This window comes from Muscardinus avellanarius (assembly GCF_963383645.1).
Source record: "Muscardinus avellanarius genome assembly, chromosome: 17".
Taxonomy (NCBI): Eukaryota; Metazoa; Chordata; class Mammalia; order Rodentia; family Gliridae; genus Muscardinus; species Muscardinus avellanarius.
In genome coordinates, this window is record NC_137803.1 from 41,162,145 (window position 1) to 41,186,658 (window position 24,514).

The 24,514-nt window shown below is 40.6% G+C and overlaps 1 protein-coding gene across 9 annotated transcripts in view; it reads right to left on the reverse strand.

The window, feature by feature from the left end:
• DTNA (dystrobrevin alpha) overlaps window positions 1-24,514 on the reverse strand; it is a gene marked incomplete at both ends in the record, with an annotated part of 145,520 nt that overhangs the window by 93,740 nt on the left and 27,266 nt on the right. For all 9 annotated transcript variants that reach the window (XM_080714375.1, XM_080714374.1, XM_080714373.1 and 6 more), the window contains 2 exons: window positions 1,695-1,780; window positions 15,928-16,141. In XM_080714375.1, coding sequence (XP_080570501.1) covers window positions 1,695-1,780; window positions 15,928-16,141 — 300 coding nt within the window. The remainder of the gene's footprint in view (window positions 1-1,694; window positions 1,781-15,927; window positions 16,142-24,514) is intronic.

A 24,514-nucleotide genomic window follows, 5' to 3' on the forward strand; every position in this document is an offset into this window, starting at 1 on the left:
GTTCCCATGACTCTACCCTTCCTAATACAGCATTATAACCCAGACTTAGAATACTTAGGGTAAGAGATGGGTTAAATGGAAACTTCTTTCTTTCTTTCTCTCTCTCTTTCTTTCTTTCTTTCTTTCTTTCTTTCTTTCTTTCTTTCTTTCTTTCTTTCTTTCTTTCTTTCTTTCTTTCTTTCTTTCTTTCTTTCTTTCTTTCTTTCTTCTTTCTTTTTTTCTTGGTACCGGGGATGGGACCCAGGGGCATTCTACTTCTGAACTACACTCCCAGCCCTGTTTTATTCTTTATTTTGAAACATGGTCTCACTAAGTTGTGAAGGGCCTCACAAATTGCTGAGGCTGGCCTCAAACCAGTGATCCTTCTATCTCAGCCTCTCAAGTACTGGGATTAAAAGCTTGCACCACCACATTCGGCTGAAACTTTCTTTTAAACAGCAGCATCAACATCATTTTAAACTAGTTAAAATAAAAATGTTTGCTCCCCATCCGTATCTTAGACCTACTGAATCAGAAATTCTGGTATGGAACCCAAAAGTTCATGTTCTACGAAGCCCTCCAGTTGATACTGATGCATACTAAAGTTTGAAAACCACTAGTGTAGAAAAAGAAAAGTTGGGATTTAAATCCTGGTGCCATCTTAGCTATGTGATTTCCTTTAACTCTAGGGGTATCAGCTTCTTTACTGAAAACAAACAAATGAGCCAAATATGGTGGTCTATGCCTATAATCCCAGTACTTGGGAGGCTGAGCCAGGAGGATCTCGGGTTAGAGGCCAGCATCAGCAACTTAGCAAGGTCCTAAGCAACTTAGTGAGACTTTATTTCAAAATTTTAAAAAATTATGTATATATATATACACACACACACACACACACACACACACATATATTAGGGGTGGGGGTGTAGCTTGGAGATAGAATGCCCTGGGTTCAATCCCCAGTGACCACCCACACAAACCAAACCAAACCAAAACACAACAGATGAATGAAAAAGACCCCATTGTGTTGTCTGTTAAATGAAATTGACCCAATTATATACATGTACAGATATGTCACAATGAATCCCACCATTACATATAATTATAATGCACTGATAAAAAAAAAAAACCATAAAAACCTCTGTAGCAGTGAGTGACAAATGTACATCAGGCCCATGATTACTTAATGCCCTTTCGTGAATGTTTTGTTGATATCCAGTAAGCTCAGTCTGTTTGTCTGTACGTCTGATGCTTGTCCCCTGGCAGTGAGGCTCTGGAGCCTGTGGAGTCCCGGGGACTGACTAGCACTGGCTGAAGTGAGTGAGAAGTCGTGCCAGTTTGGTTGTAGGATAACCGGAAGGGTGAGGCCGGCTAGCTTGGCCTTCTTGTCCTTCTGCTGGTGAACTACTTGGAAGGTGGCATGACACAATGAACTAGAAGGAATGTTTATCTTGTCTTAATATCAGAAAGAATCTATTTGGTGATAGACAACAAGTGATAAATAATTATCCAGAAGTGGAAGAAACTATTAATTTCATTAACATTTATCTAATAGGAAAAATATTTCTATGAAAAATTCCCAAGAACAAAGAAGGATGCATTTCAAACGGCTCTCACGGAATGAGGAAGGTTACAGCGGTCGGGGACACGGCAGGACCAAGGGAGAGGAAAAGTGGTACACGGACGACACGGGCAAAGACACGGTCATAACTTACATCTTAGTTTGTCCATGATCTTCCCGCCACACAATGTGGCTAAAGCCATCTTGACAGCAAACACTGAAATCTTACCGTGGCCTTCCCTGTTTAATGATAATAGAAAACAAAAAAATCATTTGGAGCAGTTCCAATAATGAGGTTTGACATTTTCTATTCTGTGGAAATTGCAAGACACATGGCTGCATGCACTATGTGAACACATGCATCTTAGAAAAGGTTGTGAGTACAATTTAAAGTACATTTCTAAAGAAGTGTCTATTCAGTGTTTCCTTTCTTTAAGAGACATCGGAATCTCCTAGTTTATTTTTTTGCATATGTCACTCGCTCAAAACATGGTCTAGTAGCCAGAGAAATATGCCCTAGCTCACTATGGATTTAAATAACGGAGCAGAGTTTTGACTTGGGCTTTCATAGCATATTTTTGTGTGTGATGATTCCAGTCTCTGCAGTTTATTTAAGCAAGATTAGACACTTGATAATTTTTGTAAGATAATTCCTGAATTTAAGATTAGATATCTATGGGGATTTCTTTATAACACATTTTCTTTCTTTCTTTCTTTCTTTCTTTCTTTCTTTCTTTCTTTCTTTCTTTCTTTAGGTACTGAGAATTAAACTCAGGGGCATTCTGCCTCTGAACAACACCCCCGGCTTTATTTTTTATTTTTATTTATTTATTTTTTTGAGGGTCTGGGGATGGAACATGGGAGCATTTGACCTCCTGCCCTATTTTTTATTCTTTATTTTGAAACAGTGTCTTACTGAGTTGCAAAGAGCCTCACTAAGTAGCTGAGGCTGTCCGTGAACCACGATCCTCCTGCCTCAGCTTCCCAAATGCTGGGATTACAAGCGTGTGTCATCGTGCCTGGCTTATTTTTTATTTTGAAACAGCATCTCTAAGTTGATGAGGCTGGCCACAAACCTGTGATCCTCCTGTCTCAGCCTCCCAGTACTAGGATTAGAGAGGTGTGGCACCATGCCCAAATTGTTTTTAAAATATTATTTCCTACCTTCAAACCAACTGCGCTTATATGATATATTTACTATTCAAAGGGAACTGGTATTTTATTTTATTTTTTATTTTTTATTTTTTATTTTTTGTGGTACTGGGGTTCCTGGAAGCCCTTTTACCTCCGGGCTACACTCCCAGACCTATTTTTACATTTTTATTTGGAAACAGAGTCTCTTAAGCCAGCGCGGCTGGCTTTGAACCTGCACGATCCTCCTGTCTCCGCCTCCCAAGCGGGGGGATTACAAGCGTGCGCCACCATGCCCGGCCAAGGAGCTGGCATTTTAAAGGGGCAAAAGTAAATCTTTGAGTAGTTCTACTTCTACCTGACTTGACACAATCCTGCCAAATCTTCATTGACTTAGGAAGTATAAAAACTTGTCCTTCACAAAACGTGTTTAAAGCATATACTGTAAGAAATACAACCTTTAAAATAAATTATTTTCCATCTAGAGTAAACTGTGTATTCTTACTTACATCCTTGGAATCAGAAAGACTATCATATTAGCAGCCCATTGCTTTGATAGTTGCCACTTACTCTTAAGAACGATCAAGAATTACCTAAAATAATGTGGCTGAAAGGCAAATAAAGTCAGTACTGACAAGTCTTTAGTGTATATAATAAATCACTTATATGAATAAAATTAATATACCTCATATATTAGAAAAAGGTATAATAAGTAATTGGGTCTTTATTTCCTTCTAAACTCCAGGGAGGGTCTTTTCATATTCATCTGTGTTGCCTTCCTTCTTAGCATAGTACCTGAAATTCAGCTGGCCAGAATGCAAAGCTAACTGATTCTTTTAGGACATTTTTAAGCCTGACTGATAGACTTATGTAATTATTCGTTGCAATTCTCCATGTGGATACTTCAGACCAAACCAAGTATGTTAAAAAAAAAAAAACTCATTATCTTGAAGCCCTTCAGACTGACCTACATCCTCTTACACCCTCACTTAGTTGGTAGAACCACCCCATACCTACTTACCTAAAAATGAATCCTGGGGCAGGGATCACCCTGGATTTCTCCCTCTTTCTTAATTTGCAACCATCCTGAACAAATGTTTGAGAAACTCAAATAGACTTTTACCCTTCATTGCTCTTCTTCTCTGCTCCCTTCTGTCCATTTCCACAGCTATCGCTTCCATGGGTTGTTGCTCCACCATGATCTCTCTGCCCACATATTTATATCTCAAATGTGGCCATAGTATCTCACTGTTTAAACCCCAATTGCCTCCTTTTGCCCACAGGAAAAAGTTCTGGCTTTTTCTCATGGCAAACCTAGCTGTCTACCCCAGTTTCAGTGGCCACTATTTCTGTTACGGTTCAATACCTCCTGGACCCGGCCCCTCTCACCATAGTAGGCCCAGGGTCCTCCCACCCACTCTGTAGGATGGTGATCAATACCATCATCAGATCTCTGAAAACAGCTTTTCCTCCCTCATATGACGTCTGTCACATGACCTTGTTTATTTACATGCTTGCAATGTGACTAGACTTTATTCACTCTGAGAACTTTGGGAGACTGAGATGATTCTTCTAAATTCATTGAATCCCTAGTACCCCACACTTCTGTTTGACACAGCTAGCAATCAATAAATTTCTTTTATTAGTGAATGGATATTAATCATCATAATAGGTGTCCCTAGAATTTTAAATGTCTATTTATTAAGTTGTTTAGTAATTTTAGAGCAGGTAGCTGTAATAAAAAATACAATCTTTTTGTTGAAATCACTTTCTTCAGAATTATCTTGTGTCCCCTGAATTCCCAATTGCATGGATAATCAGAGGTATCAAGCATTTTACTTCAGGAAATAATCAGCTTCTTTTCTAAGCAAAACATGGAATAATACAGCAATAATATAGTCTTCAAAATGCAAAGAAATTGAGAAGCATTACATGTGAGACTTCAAGAGGGATGCAACATCCTTTCAATGAATCCGAGAGAATAATTTAACTCAAGGGAGAAGACTGAGGCTGGATGATGTGGAAATGGAGAATTCTCCAAAGAATGGAATGAGGACAGCTCATGAGTGAATTCTCACGCTTTGGCTTTTAATGAGGACTATCACAGGGAGATTGCCAGTCCTGTATTTTTCTTGGAAATGGAAGACTGAGCTTCTCTGCCAAATTGACACAATAAATCTAGATAGATCACCAAGTGGAGGGCTGCTGAATGAGATTTTTACAGGAACTCAAGGGTGAAATTAGGCCACTGGAATCCATTGTTATGCAAGATACTGTGCCAGATTGCAAATGTGACCCCATCTGGGACTTGTCAGGATTTAAATCCTGGTAAGCACACCTACACTAGTTGACTTCAGACCTTGCTCACCTTAGTGGCACCAAAGAGTAGATACAAAAGGCATTTTTTTTAAAAGCATATTTTCAGGAGATACAATGTAGAAAAGGAGGGGAAAGAAAATTTCCTAAAGGTATTTGACCAAGTACTATGAGAAAGCCCATTAACAAAGTCACCTTGGGACCAAGTCCTTATTTTGTTGTGAAAAAAATGAATAAATAAAAGAATCGGCACTGATACAGGAAGCAGGAGTTTGGTATACCCAAATGGAGATATGGAGAAGTGATTCTCACCAGAAATCACTGGTTGGAACCTCATTTGAATTATGAGGTTGGTGAAATCTGTTAGATGTCTATGAGTGAAAAGAAACCATGAGGATGGATAGCAGGAAGTTCCCAGGAATCTTATGCAAGCAAACAAAAAAGTGGCAGGCATACTGTTGCACACACACAGCCATGCCCAGCGACTAGGGTAGTGCACTGCATCTCTGGGGTGTTGGTGGTCACCCACAACTCAGGGTGCAGACCAGAGGAAGTGTTTTAAAGATGATGCACAAAGATTGTCCCTAAAGCTGCAGGTTAGATAGCCTGGGAACAGGGCAACAGGAAGAGCATAGCAAAAGTTTATACTCCTTTCTTGCTTTTATGAGAAGCTATGGCAACATATCTTCAATTTCACCAGCACTCTAAAGAGACAGAACAGAGACAGGTGTGTTTGAGAGTATTTCAAACATCACAGTTACATGTCGGCATCACAGTTTTAGGAGTCAGCAATTAATGCCATGAGCACATAAGCTTTGCTTTGTGAATTAAAGCTGTTGCTAGAACAATATAGTAGTAGCAGTAGTAATGTTGTTGTTGTTGTTGTTGTTGTTGTTGTTGTTGTTGTTGTTGTTGTTGTTCTTCTTCTTCTTCTTCTTCTTCTTCTTCTTCTTCTTCTTCTTCTTCTTCTCCTTCTTCCTCCTCCTCCTCCTCCTCCTCCTCCTCCTCCTCCTCCTCCTCCTCCTCCTCCTCTTCTTCTTCTTCTTCTTCTTCTTCTTCTTCTTCTTCTTCTTCTTCTTCTCCTTCTCCTTCTCCTCCTCCTCCTCCTCCTCCTCCTCCTCCTCCTCCTCCTCCTCCTCCTCCTCCTCCTTCTCCTCCTTCTCCTCTTGTGACAGTGATACCGGGGGATGAGCTTAGGAGGATTCTACCTCTGAGTGACACTTCTAGCCCCGTTTTATTCTTTATTTTAAAATAGGGTGTCACTAAGTTGCAGAGGCTAGATTTGGACCTGTGATCATTTTGTCTTAGCTTCCCAAGTACTAGGGTCACAGGTGTGTGCCTCTATGTTCACTTTATGGAATAGAATCTTTAGTAGTGTAAAAGGCACAGTAAAAGATTTAAAAAAGAAATTATACCCAGAATGGTGGCCCACATCTGTATCCCAGTACTTGGGAGGCTGAGACAGGAGAATTGGAAGTTCAAGGCCAGCCTTAATAATACAGTGAGACTCAGTAATTTAGCAAGACTCTTTTAAAATAAAAAAATAAATAAATACAAAGGACTACGAGTGTAGTTTGGAGGCAAAATGCCCCTGGGTTCAATCCCCAGTACCAAAAATCAGTAAGTAAATGAACAAATTATGATTAGTATTTTTATTAAAATAATAAGTTTGTTTGAAAAATAAAGCCATGCAGTTTTACCTACTATAGTGTGTTCTCTTTCAGTGTTGAAAGAAAGCACAATGTATAATTCACTCCACTTCTCCATATTGTCTTTTGGCATAACGGAATATATTCTGGTCTTAAGCCAATTATCCTAGAGCTCTCATCTGTGCAAACTTTACATTCCCAATCATGCTTCATATCCCAAACTATCTAATTAAATACTCAATAACGTATTTCAAAGAACTAGGTTAATAAGCAACTTATCAAAGTTATCAACCAAATGTTCCTTTACATCTTTTATTTCCCTTTGCACTCTTTTGCCACCTTCTAGGAACTTACCAGGGCACCACCTAATGAAGACATAAAGAGGAAAGCACTTACCCATCAGCCAAACTATACTTGCCCACTGTCTCTCTTTAAAATGAAAAGTGCTACCTTAATATGATTTGTGAGTCGGGCGTGGTGGCGCACACTTGCAATCCCAGCATTTGGGAGGCTGAGACAGGAGGATTGCTGTTTGAAGACAGCCTCAGCTACTTAGTGAAGCCCTTTGAAACTCAGTGAAACCCTGTTTCAAAAAACAAAGAATAAAAAATAAGGCTGGGAGTGTAGCTCAGAGGAAGAATGCCTCTGGGCTCTATCCCCAGTACCACACACACAAAAAATGTGATTTGTCATAATAAATATGAGCAACTTCTTTACTCTGGGCTGGGTTTTCCATTATCAAAGTAATTTGTTTTAACTAAGGTATTAATTTTAGGGGAAAGTTGCCTAAAAGAAAAACATCTTCTTTGACAAGAAGGGAAAACAACAAATAGATACTGAGATGCCTGGGATGCTGCGCTGACCTCAAAACAAAAGGCACATTTTCTTTTTTGCGGTACTTAGGATGGAACCCAGGAACAGTTTACCTCTATATACTCAGCCCTATTTTATTTTTTATTTGGAAACAACCCTATTTTGTTTCTTATTTGGTCCTCACTAAACCGCAAAGGACCTCACTAAGTAGCTGAGGCTGTCTGGGAACCTGAGATCCTTCTGTCTCAGCTTCCCAAATCCTGGGATTATAGGGTCTCTATAAGTCACAGAGCCTAGCCTTGAACGTGTGACTCTCCTGTCTCTACCTCCCAAATACTGGGATTATAGGCATGCTTCGCTATACCTGGCTACATTTTCTACACATTGCCAGGTAAATTTCTCATTTTGAAGTTATAGAACCTCGCGACCAATTTCAAGTCCTCAAAGTGAGATCAGAGTTCAGACCGAAGAAATTATTTCTCTATTTTAGAGTGCTGAAATCAGAAGCTCTTCTTTTATGAGCATATTTTCAAAAAACATTGGTAAGCATTTTTGATGAGCATATACACAGCACTCCAATTGTTCTTTCGCACACATTCTGGGGCTTCACTGAGTTGCTTTCCTCCTGCACTCCCACTCCACGCCTCTCGTGACACATTTCCTTATCTGGAAGTTGTGTTGCTCATAGCACACACTCATTTACCATCCCACTACATACTTATTGGTATTGACCCAGAGGTTGGAGATAACAGGTGAATCAGAAGTGGCTCCACAGACACAGTTGTGCAAGCCTGTGAGCTCAGCACTCATGGGGAGGCTTAGGTAGGAAAAGTACCGGCTGAAAGACAGCAGGGCATGGTAACTTAGCCAGACTCTGTTTCAAAATAAAAAATTAAATTGGACTAGGGGTGTAGCTCAGAGTTAGGAGGCCCATGGGTTCAATCCTAATATTGTACAAAAAGGTGTCTCCTACCCTCCATTTCCTTAGAGTTTATAGGAGAAAAATGTCAGAAGCCATTAATTTTTATATTTATTTATTTATTTATTTATTTATTATTTTATTGGCGCACTATATTCTCACATCATAATGTGGATCATGTTGACAATGGCATATATTCACACAATACTTGGTGCCCTCCCCCTTCCCCTTTTCCCTCCCTTCCAATACTGAGTGTCCAGGTTAACAATGTTATATTCACATGTATGCACATATTCAAATGTACGTTTTTCATTAATTAACCTCAGCCTTCTTCCTCCCCTACCCCTCCTTTCTGGCTTTGCTGAGGTTTCCCTCCATTGTCTGGAGTCCCTCTGGTATTCTAATACTCCCTAGTTTGGGCATATTAGAGAAAACATATGCCCCTTCTCTTTCTGTGCTTGGCTGATCTCACATAGCATGATGGTCTCTAGGTCTTTCCATCTTCTTGCGAATGACATGATTTTGTTCTTCTTTATTGCTGAGTAGAACTCCTTTGTGTGTATTTCCCATAATTTTGCAATCTATTCATCTGTTGATGGAGTCACTGAGATTCCATCTAACCCCAATCAGAGTGGCAAAAGATCTAACCGCCCGCCATCAAAGTAGCAATCAGAGTGGCAAGTGTAAAGAAATCAAATAACAACAAATGCTGGCAAGGATGTGGGGAAAAAGGAACTCTTTTACACTGTTGGTGGGAGTGCAAACAAGTTAAACCACTATGGAAATCAGTGTGGAGATTCCTTAGAAAACTGGAAATTGGTTTACCATATGATCTGGCTATACCAGTCCTCAGTCCAGGGTATTGTTCCAAGAGAAAAGAAATTCCATCTGCCACTTGTCCAAAGTATAATTCTCACAAAAAGTAACATTGATGAAGTTCAATTTATTCACAGTTGTGAAAATTCTTTGGAAAATGGTTCCATTTCAGCAGCATGTTGGAATCTTGAATTTGTCAATGAACAATACATATGATTGGCATGCAGGGAAATGGCTGTGTATTTTATACCATATTTTATTCTTGAGCTAAATATCAGAATCATTTTTGAAATTCAAAAGGCAGCAGGAACTTGGCAGAGTTCCAGGATCATTTAATATCTCTGCATTTGAAATTCCCTTTCATGGCACAGTGAGCTCAGCAGTACACATGGCTGTTTTGATGGCCACAAGGGGTAATGTCAGACAGAGAGGCAAGTACCCGGATTTTGTATTTTCCACATAAGACTGTCACAAGATGGATGTCTTGTTCTGGGAGTTTCCCATAAAATGGACTCTCATGCCACAACCTAAAATTTGTTAAGTGCCAATATTTCTTTCACACCCACTCTTTCAAATATGTCTACAACAAACTGGAAAGGTGAGGAATGTGAGCGTAATACTAATATTCTGTAATGAACAGGATAACTCTAGGATAAAAAAGTATATTCATTCTCATATTTTAAAAATAAAACTGAAATCAGGTTAGAGCTGAATTTAAACAAATTCCTGAAATGCAATGGTCTCTTCTCCTTCCATCTTGTGTGGTGTAGAGCTGCAGGGCCTGGGAATTATTTACTCTATGTCCTAGTTTTATCATTCTTGGATCTGGAATATTATAATAGTATAGTACTAAATTAGTAAGGTTGTTGTCACACATTAAATGCTGAGTACTGCTTAGATGTATAACTAAAATATTATTATCATCCTTGAAGAATTGACATTAAAATGCATCTTAATCCCAGAAAATAGAAAAAGTGTTGTTTCTTTTACTAGTTATCACTGTCCTACTATGATTTTTGAGTGACTGAATATATGTGAAAATGATATTTGCTAAAATCAAGGTCCCTGTCACAAAACTCACTTTATGAGAAACCTTCCTAAGGAGAAAGATACTATTGAATGGAGATGAGGTGAAGTCAAGACTGAAGTTAGTGTTTCCCCGGGAAGGAGGAAGAAAGTAAGAGGAGTCTACTCCAGCCAGTGAATAGAGAATCACCCACGTTAGTAACCCTGAGCACTTGGGGTAGAGGGTATGGATTTGAGCCACTAGGATTTACTGATCTTGGTAATATACTGGAGATTAAGGAGAACTTAATCTCAGGGAGAGAATATAAAGAGCTAAGAAAGGTCAACTATTTTTTGGCATTTGGAATTGAACCCAGGGGCATTCTACCTTAAGTTATACCCCACCCCCAGCTCTATTTTATTTTTTATTTTGAAATGAGGCCTCACTCAATTGCTGAGGCTGGCCTTAAACCCGTGATCCTCCTGTCTCAGCTTCCCAAGTAGAAAGGTCAACTTTGTGTGTGTGTGTGTGTGGTGGGGGGGGGATCTGGGGATGGAACCCAGGGGCATTTGATATCTGAGCTACAACCCCTGCTCTATTTTTTATTCTTTTGAGACAGGGTCTCACTAAATTGCAGAGGGCCTCACTAAGTAGCTGAGGCTGTCCGCGAACTGTGATCCACCAGTCCGACTTGGAAAGGCCAACTTTTATTTTTTGTGGTAATAGGGGTGGAACTCAGGGGCTTTTCTATCTCCGGGCTATACTCCCAGACCTTTTTTATACTTTATTTGGAAACAGGATCTCACTAAGTTGCTAAGAGCTTCACTAAGTAGCTGAGGCTGGCTTTGAACCTGTGCGATCCTCCTGTCTCAGCCTCCCAAATGCTGGGATTACAAGCGTGCGCCACCATGCCCGGCTCAAAAGGTTAACTTTTGATTTGCATTCATTGGCTCATTCTTGTGCTGGGCACAGACTCAAAGACTGTGCATATATGAGGAGAATAAGCCATAGTCCCACCTTAGAGTAACCTGTGGGGGCAGTCATATAGTCAGATATGCTCTATAAGAGAAAGCAGAATCTTGTGCAAGGAGCACTGGGACCTGGGGAAGGGGGACAATCTTGACCATGACAGGCAAGGGGCTCTTCAGAGCACCAGAGTTTGTGACTACACGTCTCAAAGGGCTGCACATAGCCAGGTGCGGTGGTGCATGCTTGTAATACTAGCATTTGGGAGGCTGAGACAGGAGGATTGCAGGTCATAGACAGCCTCAACTACTTAGTGAGGCTCTCTGCAATTTACTGAGACTCTGTTTCAAAATAAAGAATAAAAAAATGGGGCTGGGGTGTAGTAGCTCTGAGGTAGAATGTCCCTGGGTCCCATCCCTAGTACTGCAAAAAAAAAAAAAAAAAAAAGGCTGCACATTAGTAGACTATTTGTGTGTGTGTGGTACTGGGGATCGATCCCAGGGGCATTCTACCTCTGAGCTACACCCCCAGCCCTATTTTATTTTTTATTTTGAATCAGGGTTTTATTAAGTTGCCAAAGGCCTAAGTTTCTGAGGCTGCCCACAAGCCTGTGATCCTCCCATCTCAGCCTCCCAGGTACTGGATTACAGGCATGCACCACCACCATGCCTGGTTTATTATAGACTTTTAACAGTTGTTTTCATCTTGTAATTTTCTGCCATGTTGTTTTTCTTTTGAGATATTTTCTATTTCCTAATGATTGATGATGATGATGATGATGATGATGATGATGATACTAACGACAATAAAAACAACAACAACAGTAAAGCGCCTTGGAACATTCCAAAGAGCTTGACACCCCGTTGCGACATGGGCATGAGGTGACAGCAAGGGCTGCTGCCGGTTTGCCAGTGGACTCCGGAGTAGAGTGGGCGGCTCCGGGCAGCAAAGCCAGGGGTCGCAGGCCAGCGTCTGGGGAGCACGGCGGAAAGGTGTGAGGGGAAGAGACGGGCCCAACTCTGGCTATTTCCCAATATATCTTTTTCCCATCTTCGGACACCTCTTTTGTCATTCCTCCAAAGCATATCCTTACACATCCATGGGGACCCTAAAAGATGGCTTGTGGCTATGAAAAGGACCTGATTAAAAATGGGCTACAATTGTTCCCTGGGTGACCCCCCTCCGAGGGAAAAATCCATTTATTTAAAGAGGGAAAGTCAGGAGGAACAAACTTTCCTGGACTCAAGGAACTGTCTCTTAGAGCTGTCTCTCTCAGTGACAGAATGGCAGGCCACGGGGTCAAGGGCTGTGCCCTAACATGTGTGAGTCATCCATCTTGTTATGTAGCCATGTCCCAGATCTCCTGAGGGGCTGCCTGGACCAAGAAACAGAGAAAGCTTGCAGCCAGAACACAGTTCTGTCTGCAGGAAGCACCCTTGTAGGAGAACTCAGAGCCAGATTTTTGGGGGGTGGAGAAAGTGCTATTCTCGGAGAACTCTAGTGGTGGGAAGGCAAATGTGGTTTCCAGGGATACATCCACATAAAGTGGGCTTTCATCACTATTTCAGAGTCCAACTGGCTGGGTCTGATGAATTTTAAGACGCTGCCAAAAGAATGAACAAGTTTCTTTGAATGTGAGTTCATAAGTTTAAATTGTTGTATTATTTTCCTTTTTATTAAAAAAATTACATCTTTAGAGTCCAGGCTTTTAAGGAATCTCTAGTTTTTATTCTGAATTTTTTTCTGTTTCGTTTTTTACTATGTCATTTAAAATGTAGCAAATGGGAGAAAATCTCTAAATGTGTTAGTGATTCTATAATAGCAACAGCACATCTTTGTTTAGTATCAGGCCCATTCATAGCTGCCAGGATGTAGAAGGTTGTCTTAAATGCTTGGGCTCCGTGGCGGGTGGTAGGAAGTGACATCAGATTTCCATACTGGAACTCATTTGGGTAAACAGAAGTTCACTATTATAAGAAATAGAGACGAACATTCATTTTATTTCTAAGTTTCTCTTCCATTCACTTCTAAGTTCCATTCCCCACTAGTTGTACTTCCTGATGGCTTATGTTTCATATTAAAATTCCAAAAGCTATCAAATAGGAAATCTGAGTACTGGAACCACCCATGTGTTAGTGCTGTGCTGAGGAAGAGCGAGCGGGAGAGCCTCCGGGCTGGGGTCTCAGGGTGCTGTAGTTGAAGTTACATGGAGTATAGATGTATTTAAAAATCTGGGCAGTGAGACTTCTTTATTGTGGAGAGGTTTATAAATTTATTGTAATTGAGATTATTGAAATATACATCAGGAGCCTTCCTATCTGTAAGAAAAGTAGACTAAATAAGCACTTCTAGCTGGGCATGGTGGCGCACCCTTGTATTCCAGTACTTGGGAGGCTGAGATAGGAGGAGAGCAGGTTAGTGAGGAACCTCAGCAGCTTGGGTGACCCTCCATGACTTAGTGAGAACCTATTTCAAAATTAAAAAAAGTTAAAATAGAGTTGGGGGTGTAGCACAGAGGTAGAACATCCTTGGGTTCCATTCCCAGCACCAAAACAAAAACAAAAACAAATTATTCTGAACATTATGTGAATTGTTTCTTACCTTGAGACAGTCCTTTAATTTAGCATTCATCAATCCTGAGGTGACTTCACTATTCTTAGCAGTGGTTAGGAAGCATGTATGGCTCTGTTTTTAAAAACAGTAACTAATATTTCTAAGTAAGAGTGAAACATCTGACTCTATTTTTTTAATTCCACATTTTAACAAAACTGGCCATGTTACTGTTAATCTGGCCCTGTTTTATGTTTATGAAGTGGGTGAAAATTATTATTTAACTTATGTTCCTTGTGAATCTTACAGTAATACTCCAGAACTTAGTGGAAAATTATATATTTAAGATATCTTTCATTATTATACTTTGTTCTGGTTTGGATCTTAAATGTTCCCCAAAGCTCCACACGCTAAGGGCTTGGTTGACAGCCCATGGTGTGACTGGGAGATGCTGGATTCTGTAGGGGTGGCCTGGTGGAAGGAAGGTAGGGCACTGGAGATATTGTAGAGGATATTGGGATCTCAGCACCCCCCGCCCCCGTTTCTCCGTCTGCTTCACAGCTAAAACATAGTAAACAGATCTCCTCTGCTTTGCCACATGCACCCACCAAAACATCCTGCCTTGTCATGGACCCCAAGCAAGTGACAATGGACTGAAACCTCTGAAATCGTGGTCCAAAATACATCTTCCCCTTATAATAGATTATCTTAGGTATTTTGTCTCCATGCTAGAAAGCTAGCTAATACACTTACCAAAAAAGTCCCATGTAGTCTTTAGCAGCAAGTCTGAAAGCTGCCACGCTCTTATTAAGGGACAGGGACAGAAATGATGTTTAGAAATTCCATGACCTGCTTCCTTTCTGGGCCTCTCATGTGGAACCACAGCTCTCTCCACCTGCCTCACCACTGGTTACCATGGCAATGAGGCCAGAGCAGAACATCTAGTTCTGAGGTCTGCACGGATAAGGGAAGAAATCTACCAAGCTGGACTGCTTGTTTTAGGATTGCTTATTTCAACTTGAGAATTTCTCACAATCTAAACATCATGGAGACAACAATGTATGCTGGTAAAACCAAGCAGGGACAACTTTGTTGCCACTCTAGGTTGCAAAGTGACAGCTGATGACTGTGGTGAGCAGCATGGTGACACTCGCCTGGCTGGAACGTCTCACTGCCGGCATAAATGCTCCCAAGCACTGGACACAAAGAGACTGAACAAAACCTTCAGGGTCTCAGATGTGACTGCTGAAAGGTCAGGCTAACAATTTTCCTCTTTAGTATTCAAAACAAGTGGTAAAAAAAAAAAAAAAAAAAAAGATAGTGATGCTATGTCCAGACTAGAGGCTACAGGCAGAAGGCCTTGGGAAATCTAAAACGAATAATGTGATGCAGGGATGTTTTCACATTTCATGATGCTGCCATGTATACCCTGGAAAAGAAGCTTTAGCCGAGCACCTAAGTCCCCGCTCTGCCACTAACATGCTGTGAGGCGCTGGCTAAGTGACGATCTCGTCGTGCCTCGTTCATTCATCTGTAAAGGGAGAGATCTGGACAATCGGTCTTTAAAATGTCATCTGGCTCTGAAATCCTGATTCCATGAGACAAAATTATATGCTAATGAGGCTGAGTTTCATTTGTGGTCTGTGGACAACATCACACTGTTTTCTGGTCGCCCATAGCTGACAGTTCCTTTAATGCAAGCCATGGTTACTTTGACTAGGCGAGTGAAGACCACTCTGAACTACATAATGATGTGAGATCACAATGCACTGATAAACATATTAAAAAAGAACTTTTCAATTTCTTCCCCATCTGCTCTAGGCTCTTGTTATGACACCTCAGAAACACCTTCTTAGACAATTTGCAAAGAAGAGAGTTAAAAAACATCCTCCTACTCCACACCTCATTAACTCCCTCCACAGCACGCCGTCACGCCGCACTCTCCAGCGCCCAGAGCTGCCAGGAGGCGTGGGATGAGTTAAATAAAGGTCGGCTCGCACAATACAATTGCCCTGCCAGTCCCACAGCACCATTTTACTCTCTAGTCCTTTCTACAGCCTTTAAAATTTCTATCAATCACATGGACACTTTATCGACATATGCATCTGATGAAGAAAAAAGATATGGCTACTCTAGAAAATTATTTGGGGAAACAAAGGAAGGAAGTGCAAAAGGAAAGAGAGACCCGACATGGAGCAAATAAGAGACAGAGTGAGCTTACGGGTCAAAGGCCGCCAGCAGGAAGTTAAGCAGGAGGCTGATGGACTGCTCCACGTGGATCTGGTGCGTGGTTGGCATCCGCTTGTTGAGCTGGTAGAAGATCGTGGACAGCACGGCCTCCAGGCGGGCCACGTTGAGTTCAGTGTTTGGGTCCAGGTTGTTCAGGGCATTTTCCCGCAGTGCCTCTATGACGTTCCAAATGTCCACCAGGTGCACTACAATGAAAGCAGAGCCCACACATCAGCCCAAAGTGCACAGAAAGCAAGTACGGCCTTCATGTGCCCATCTGCCTGGCTTCTTAGGCTTCTCACACATGTTCAGCTGTCACAGGGGTTAACATGAATGAGGAAAAGCATTTGTGCATGATCTCGAAGACTTGATGTATGGGACATAAAGGCAGGTGAATCGTTTACTGCATATCACAGTGGAAAGTTATCTTCAATCTCCACAGTGACCCTCGAAATACAGCTATTATCCTCGTGGCACATGCAAGAAGACCGAGGATCGGGAAGGTTAACTGGCAGATCAGCTATAGCAAGGGATCAGCCAAAGGCAAACGGGACAGTCAGATCCAAGGGTATCTGGCTTAAACGTTTTAATAGACACACAACCCCTCCGAAAGAAAAAAAAAACTGGAGTCTGAATTCTGTTGTCTAAGCAAATATAAAAATTGAGTATTTAAATTTTTACTAATTTATATGTATTTTAGCCAGGCGTGGTGGCGCACACTTGTAATCCCCGCACTTGGGAGGCAAAGACGGGAGGATCGCACAGGTTCGAAGCCAGCTGTGCTGGCTTAAGAGACCCTGTTTAAAAAACAACAACAACAACAAAGTATAAAATATATATATTTTAAAATGAGACAGTTTAAAATGAGAATAAAAAGGTATGCAGAAAGAATAGAGAAAAAAGACACATTATTTGTACTATGTGGCAGCAGAATTAAGTCAGAGGTCACCTAACTAACCTGGTCAAGAACAAGCAGTTTCTTGTACAACATTGACTAGCTAATCCAACTTAAGTCATAGTTTCATTCACTAGGACATTTAAGAAATCTGTTTTTATTTTCCCCCAGTTTGCCATGAAGTATTGTTATGATATTCCAGAAACCATCACGACCACCATCAAAATTTTTTTCATGCGTCCCCTGTAATCTATTTCCCATCAAGTAGGAAACTGCTACAATGTTCTAGATTCTTTTATTCATCTGGATGCTTCACTTAGTATAACGGTGTTTAGAGTCATCTTCATTGCTCATGTATTGCTATAGTTCATCCCTTCTTATTGTTTAGTGGTACTCCATGATACGGACACACCAAACGTTGGTTATCAACTCACACATTATAGGAGGTTAGTCACTATCTGTTGGCAAAGTGAGAAAATGGCAGAGAAGTGACTCAGCAGGGAAGCAGGGGTTTCTAAGGATGTATTTGGTTTACAAAGGGGCAATAATGCTTAGTTGTGAATCATCTCACACATACTGGTTTGAATCCAAGTTATATCATCAGTGAAATTACTTGACTTCTCTAATCCTTTATTTTAAACAAGTAGGGCTGGCTGGACATGATGATGTACACCTATAATTCCAGTACTGGGGAGGCTGAGACAGGAGGATCACAGGTTTGAGGTCACCCCAAGGTAACTTAGAGATACACTGTTTCAAAATAAAATAAATAAATTGGCTAGGGTGTAGCTCAGTGGTAGAGTACCCTTCCAGTTCACTCCCCAGTACCACAAAATTAATAAATGAATGAATAGAAAAATGGGGCTGATGATAGCAACTACTCTCAGATGCCAGGAGTGAAAACCCAATCTTTGTGGCTGCAAAATCGAATCTTTTCTACAATGGCACCTCAGGAAAACAAGTGGTATAACATGGCACATGATCCCAGTTTTTTCTTCATTAATCCCCTTCTTCTGCCCCATGTAAAATCCCACTGCCTACCCCTACTCCTCTCTTTCTCCTCTTAAAGTCAGAAATATTTTGAAGTCGTAAAGGAGGATTAAGTGAGATGTTTGGAAAACACTTGAATATGTTACATAGAAAATAGTAATCATTAATTTTTATGGATATATAAAACATCTAGAAATCATATGAAGGCTATTAAAAATAAATACACTTCATATTTGTGTCTTTGCACATTCAAGATCCCTCAGAAGGGAAAGCAATTCTGGCTATCTGTGGGAAAAGATAATTACAAATGATTTAAATAAGACTAGTTTTTATTGTTGAGTGCTAGAAGACACTGTGGTAGCGTCTGGGGGCCCAAAGGCAGACAGTACCGATGTGGCTCCTGCCTTGGGTCGCTAAAGGTCGCTCAAGGTCGCTCAAGGTCGCTCAAGGTCTAGCGGGGACATGGACATGACCCACAGCCACTCAGGAGGAAAACCAGAGTGACGACACACCGTGACGTGCCGGGAGCCAGGCGCAGTGTGGGGTTATCATATGGGTGCTAAGGGGCCACCAGGAAAAGGCTGACCGAGCACTGCAGCCCCAAGAAGGAATTTGGATCTTCATGCCACGTGTGAAGACACAGGTTTTAAGAACGGAGCCACATACTCAGAAATGTGGCTTCAAAACACTTCCGATTTTAAGGGCAGAAAGAAAGGAGGATGAGGGCAGGCAGTGGGAAGTAGCTGGGGCCCACAGCTCCATCCAGGTAAGAGAGTGGAATTTACATGGGGCAGAAGGATGGGGTCATGAAGAGAAAACTGGGATCATGTGCCATGTTATACCACTTATTTTCCTGGGGTGCCACTGTAGAAAAGATTCGATTTTGCAGCCACTAATATTAAGGTTTCACTTTTGGCATCTGAGAGTAGTTGCTATTATCAGCCTCATTTTTCTATTCATTCATTTGTTCATTTTGTGGTACTGGGGAGTGAACTGGAAGGGTACTCTACCACTGAGCTACACCCTAGCCAATTTATTTATTTTATTTTGAAACAGTGTATCTCTAAGTTACCTTGGGGCGGCCTCAAACCTGTGATCCTCCTGTCACAGCCTCCCAAGTACTGGCTCCGCTAATAGCTGTGAAAGTGGACAAATTATTCTACCTTTAAAAGTCATAATATTCCTTTAATATTTAGGAAAAGGAAACCAATTGCATACAGAGGTTAAAGAAGAAAATCTACTTACAAAAGCTGGCCACGGGACTTGACACGTAATAGGTGCCTGATGAATACTGGTTTTTGCTGTTATTTTTATTTTTAACATTTTGCAGTACTAGAGATGGAACCAGGGGCATTCTACCTCTGAGCTACATCCCCAGCCCAATTTTTTATACTTTATTTTGAAACAGGGTCTTTAGGAGTTGCAAAAGTTCTCACTAAGTAGCAGAGGCTATCCTAGAACCGTGATCCTCCTATTCAGCCTCCTGAATGCTGGGATGACAAGCATGCGCCACCACACCCGGCCTAGATATTGGTGTTAAATAGCTCTGATCCAAAGCCATGGCATACTATTATTAATGTTTAAAACCCATGAGCCCCAAACTAAGTTATTAACACATGGTTTCAATCATATGTAATATGGGTCCTGTAGAAGAAGCACAAACCAAATTCCAGCCACAAAACAAATGTTTGTTTAGTTGCCATAAAATCTGACTTAGTCGACTTTGAATTGATTTTGTTGCACTGGATAATTAGGAATCTAATGAGAAAGGCCTTCTCTATAAAGATTTCTCAGACACTTTATTCCACTGGTCTTCTTTAGTAGGTCTGGTCACGACTCAGAAGGGCGCAGGGTCCTGGGCAGTGTGGCTGGGTTCTGACGGCCTCCTGTGTTGGCTATCGCTATGACCTCGGGCAGTGGTCATTACTACAGTGTTATTGTGGGGAGTTAAATGAGATAATCCATGTAAAGGATTTCCCATGGTCATCAGTGCATAATCAGCCTTCAGTATATAGTAATTATTATTGTTGAGAAATAAGTATTATCAGCTTTTTGTTTATTTAAATGGGAACACTGAAGGCTAGGGATACAGGTCAAACCAGGGCTTGGTTAGCATTCACGAGGCCCTGAATTCAACCCTAAGCACCACAAAGAATAGGATCACTGGGAAATACTAAGTTAGGGAGTTTCTAGGAAGTCTGTTTCAAAAGTCTGACAGTTGTATGTACATATTGCTTATTGTCCTACTCTGAAACCATTTTAGAAAATGAAAACATTTAGGAAACTCAATAATGACTATCCACCACTAGATGGCACTGTGCATATTTTACTAAATGGCTATCTAGCTTTAATTGTCCATCATAGACACCTGCTACTAGGGACAGGCCATAGAAAATGGGGCTCCTTCATCTCTACAACTGTATACATTTTATGTTTCTATATGAGGTAAGGTAACAATTTTGCATAATGAAATTCTTTGGGCAATATTAACCACCTTGAGAATAAAAAAAAAAGGATTCTTAACGTAATAGTACTTCTTATAATCTTAAAGCATTATAAATGTTGATTTCAGACATTAATGTTAATATCTACAAGTTTGTCTTTATAAGTAAATGTAAATAGACAACAATCCAAACAATATCAGGCATAAAAGGTTACGGGGTGGAGGAGAGTTGCAGGTGGGTAAAGAAGAGTGTGTTAATATCATTAGATGTCTGTTATCTATTTGCTAATATCTTGCACTATTAAAAAAGGAGATTGGGGTCTTTAGTCCATAGCTAGGTATTATTTAAATTCATTGCCAATGAAATTCTGGCTATTAGTGTTTAAACTCACTGACCTAAAGTGATAGTATTTTTATTAACTTTTTTTTTTTTTTTTTTGGTACTAGGGATGGAACCCAGGGGCATTCTACCTCCGAGCTACACTCCTAACCTAACTTTTTAATTTTTAATTTTGAAACTGGGTCTCACTGAGTTGCAAAGGGCCTCACTAAGTAGCTGAGGTTATCCACGAACCACGATCCTCTGGTCTCAGCTTCCCAAATGCTGGGATTACAAGCGTGCGCCACCATGCCCAGCTTTATTAACTTTTATTAACTTAAAAACACACTTACACTTACATAAAAGTGGCCGATGTCATAAGCTTATTAGAAGAAATAGGACCATATCAATGAGGTAAAATATGTGAGATACAGAAAGGATAGGAAAAATAAAAAGAAAACTTCAGCACTGAGCATTCTCTATGACTTAGTTCAGGGCCAGCCATGCCTCTGCCATATCTAGAGGCTGAGTCCATGTTACTGAATAGAAGCATGTGTCCTTTGTCTAAAACACTTGGAGATAGTCTCAATAATTTCATATCCCTATCCTATCATTTTCTGATTCCAAAGCTTAAGAGTGAGGGAAAGGGTTTTGACAAAACTTCTTAGGTGATTCTGACAACCATGGATTTCCAAGCCAAGAGATTCAGAAGCTGCCTGCCGGCAACACTTTCAGGCAGTCTGTATCCACACTAGAGGACAAGAAGCACTGCTCGAGTCTATCCTCCTCAGTCCTCTGGCATCAAGACCACCTGGTATGTCCTAATGGGTTGTGAGATGTGTTGTAAGAAGCTGATTAGTATTAATTTATGCTATTTAAGGATGACTTAAATAATTATGCATATATACATTATTTTAGAGGGGTTTGAAGTTTGCATCTCTAAGGTCATTCATTACATTATGATTGCTTTCTTAATTAGGAGAAAAGGAAATTGCAGCTACACTGGGAATGAATATAATTTGTGACTATGTCATTGGGAATAAGTATCTGTATCCTCTAGATACAGTTGATGTATGCCCATGTATGTGCGTGCCCGTGTGTGTGCGTGCCTGTGTGTGTTCACCTACACACCTGTCCTCGCAACCTCATCTCCCCCTCCCCCAGCATTACAGCTATGGTGACTGATGCCTGAGGTCCTGTTGACTGCTTTTTTCCTCTCTGAGACAGGCAGGTAACCTATCCATCAAATCCCATAGCAACAAAGTTAGGTTGTTTTCCATGAAAATTCATCTGATTCTCCCTTCCCCAAATGTTAATTTCCTGATTTTCTGGGCAGTATTCTCCATACTCTTCAGAACACGAGAACCAAGTCCAGGTATTATTTTTATCAGTTCACATGCTGGATTTGAAGTGTCAAGTTTTGTCCTTTCACATAGAAAATTCTTCAAGTACATTTTTGAGCTAGTAGAAGATTTAATTATGGAGACTCACTCCTGTAGTATCTAAAAAGTTCTGACGTCCTTAGAACTACAAGATAAATACACATCTGAGCACCGCCTTTTCCCTGTGACAGTTCTCAAGTGGAGAGTTTCATTGCGTGTTGTAAGCGAGGTGACATTAAACAAAGTACTCTTCAGTTGTTCCACACCTGGGTCAGTGGCAGGGGTGGGGTGTCAGGAGGGGGAAGAGGACCTGAGCCCTGTCACGAGGGTGCTGGGGATAATTCCAGGTTCCTTCTCAAGCTCACTAGTCTGAGCTTCTCGCTAGTCTTCTTTGATAGCCTTCCGTCTCGGGGATTTAAGACTTCTTTTGTGTAGTAGGTTTTATTCATTCCTACCATGTGGCAGTATCACAGTAGTACAAGATAGGCAAGATGCTACTGTTGCAGTGTACGAGATAGGCCGCTCCACCTATGTGGCCGGGACTAGAGATATTAAGAAAATAGGTATACTGAATATGCAACAATGAGCTATGTTATTTTATTTTAAAATACTTGATTAAAATAAAATTGTATATAATGAGGTATACAACTCATGATTTGGTATTTATGGTAATCAGTACACAATACTTGCATATATCTCTTTTCTCTTATAGAGAAACAATAGGCTTTGAGATAGTAGACTGAGATTCAGTATATAATAATGTACACGATAGAAGTAATACACACTTTTCTCAATGGGTAGGTATCATGAGGAACAATGGAAAGTGTACATGAGAAAACAGGAAGCAGAAAGCACTACATTAATTTTAGATATTAGGCTCATTTCTGATAAAAAAAAAAAACCCAGACATTAACATGCACCACCATAATCAGGTAGAATAATAACCCCCTTCTTTCAATTCTTTGCTCTACTCCATCAGTTAAAAAGTTATTTTCCTCTTACTATAGGTTTTCTCTTATAACTTCAGGTTTGTTTTCCTCTTACAAAATGAAATGGTATTATAAATCCATGACAGACTGTATAATAGTGACCACTAGTTTAGTTCAATTTTAGGTCAAATACCTACCTTGAAATTCAGAAAAGTTCAGCTCATGGGAATAAAAAGAACACTTTAATATATTACTACTTACCACACAGCTATTTCACATGGAGACAGCAACATATGGAGAAAGATTGCCATATGCTTGTACATACAGAGTTGGAGAAGGGAGCAAGAAATGAGATCCAGTAACAGCTTCAAAAGAAATTAAATCCAACCAGTAATTTTTAAGCATCTAGAATGCATTATGGTTGATACTATAGAAGACTGAACAAAGTGTAAGAGCTTGTCTATAAGACATATAATTCCATAGGGAGAGACACACGAAGTCAACCTAACTGAAGATCAGCACAAAGTCCCGAGTTATCAAAAGTCCACATCCACCGTGCAGATTGTTTGTAAGTGCTACCCGAGTTCTAAATGCTGAGGCACTGCTGTGGGCTGGAAACTTTGGAAAGGTTTGGTGGAGGTGAGGTCCAGGTCTGTGCGTGAAGGCAGCAGGAGGTGAACTGATGGAGGTGAGGAGGGAGGAGACGGTGGAGGAAGAGGCCAGCAGCCAGCGGCACAGAGCAGTGACAGAGGGTGGTGTGCTCAGATTTTATATGATCCTAACTGGGCCAGGGGAGTTTGATTTGAGGCTTATAGGAAAGCAGGGACCATAGCCAATCAATCTTTTCTATGGCCTATTATGTTACATTGTCCTAATTTTTCGATGAGCAGGTATATTTATTTTTAAGCCTATGCATATTTAATTATTATAAATTTATATTTTATAAAATTTAATGCTTGGTTTCATTTTTGGACTGCCATGTAAACTAATTCAGACCCCACCTACAGCCAACAAATCTGGTGGTGAAAACCAGGGCTGTTCCTTAGTTCAGTGAGTAGACCTCACACTTCAGTGTCTGCTCCACAGGTCTCCCAGGTAGCCAGGGCCTCCCTAGGTTTAATCAACACTTGGGGTAATTTTGAAGGTTAATGAAGTTCTAGACTCACGGTTATGAAGCATGACTTAAGAATTAAGTTAGAAGACAGGAAGGACAAGAAATTGATGCTTATTTCATTCATCAAAATTTATTTGGAAGTTATCTCAACATTCTGGGAACACCAGAATGGTGGTCAAGAAAGCCATGTGTAAATTAGCCAGTTGTTAATATTTTCCCAAATAAATAATTTATTTTGTTCCTTTATTCAGGCCTCTTATCATGACAAAAAATGTTTAAAAATATGAGCTGGGCATGGTGGTACATGCATATAATCCCAGTAGTTGGGAGGCTGAGGCAGGAGGATCACAGGTTTGAAGCCAGCTTCAGCAATTTAGCTAAGAGGACTGCAGCAACTTAGTGAGACCCTGTTTTGAAATTTAAAAAAAGCCAGGGATGTAGCTTGTTTTTCTCTGGGAAACAGAGGTAGAATGTTTCTGGGTAGACTGTCCCTGGGTTAAATCCCTA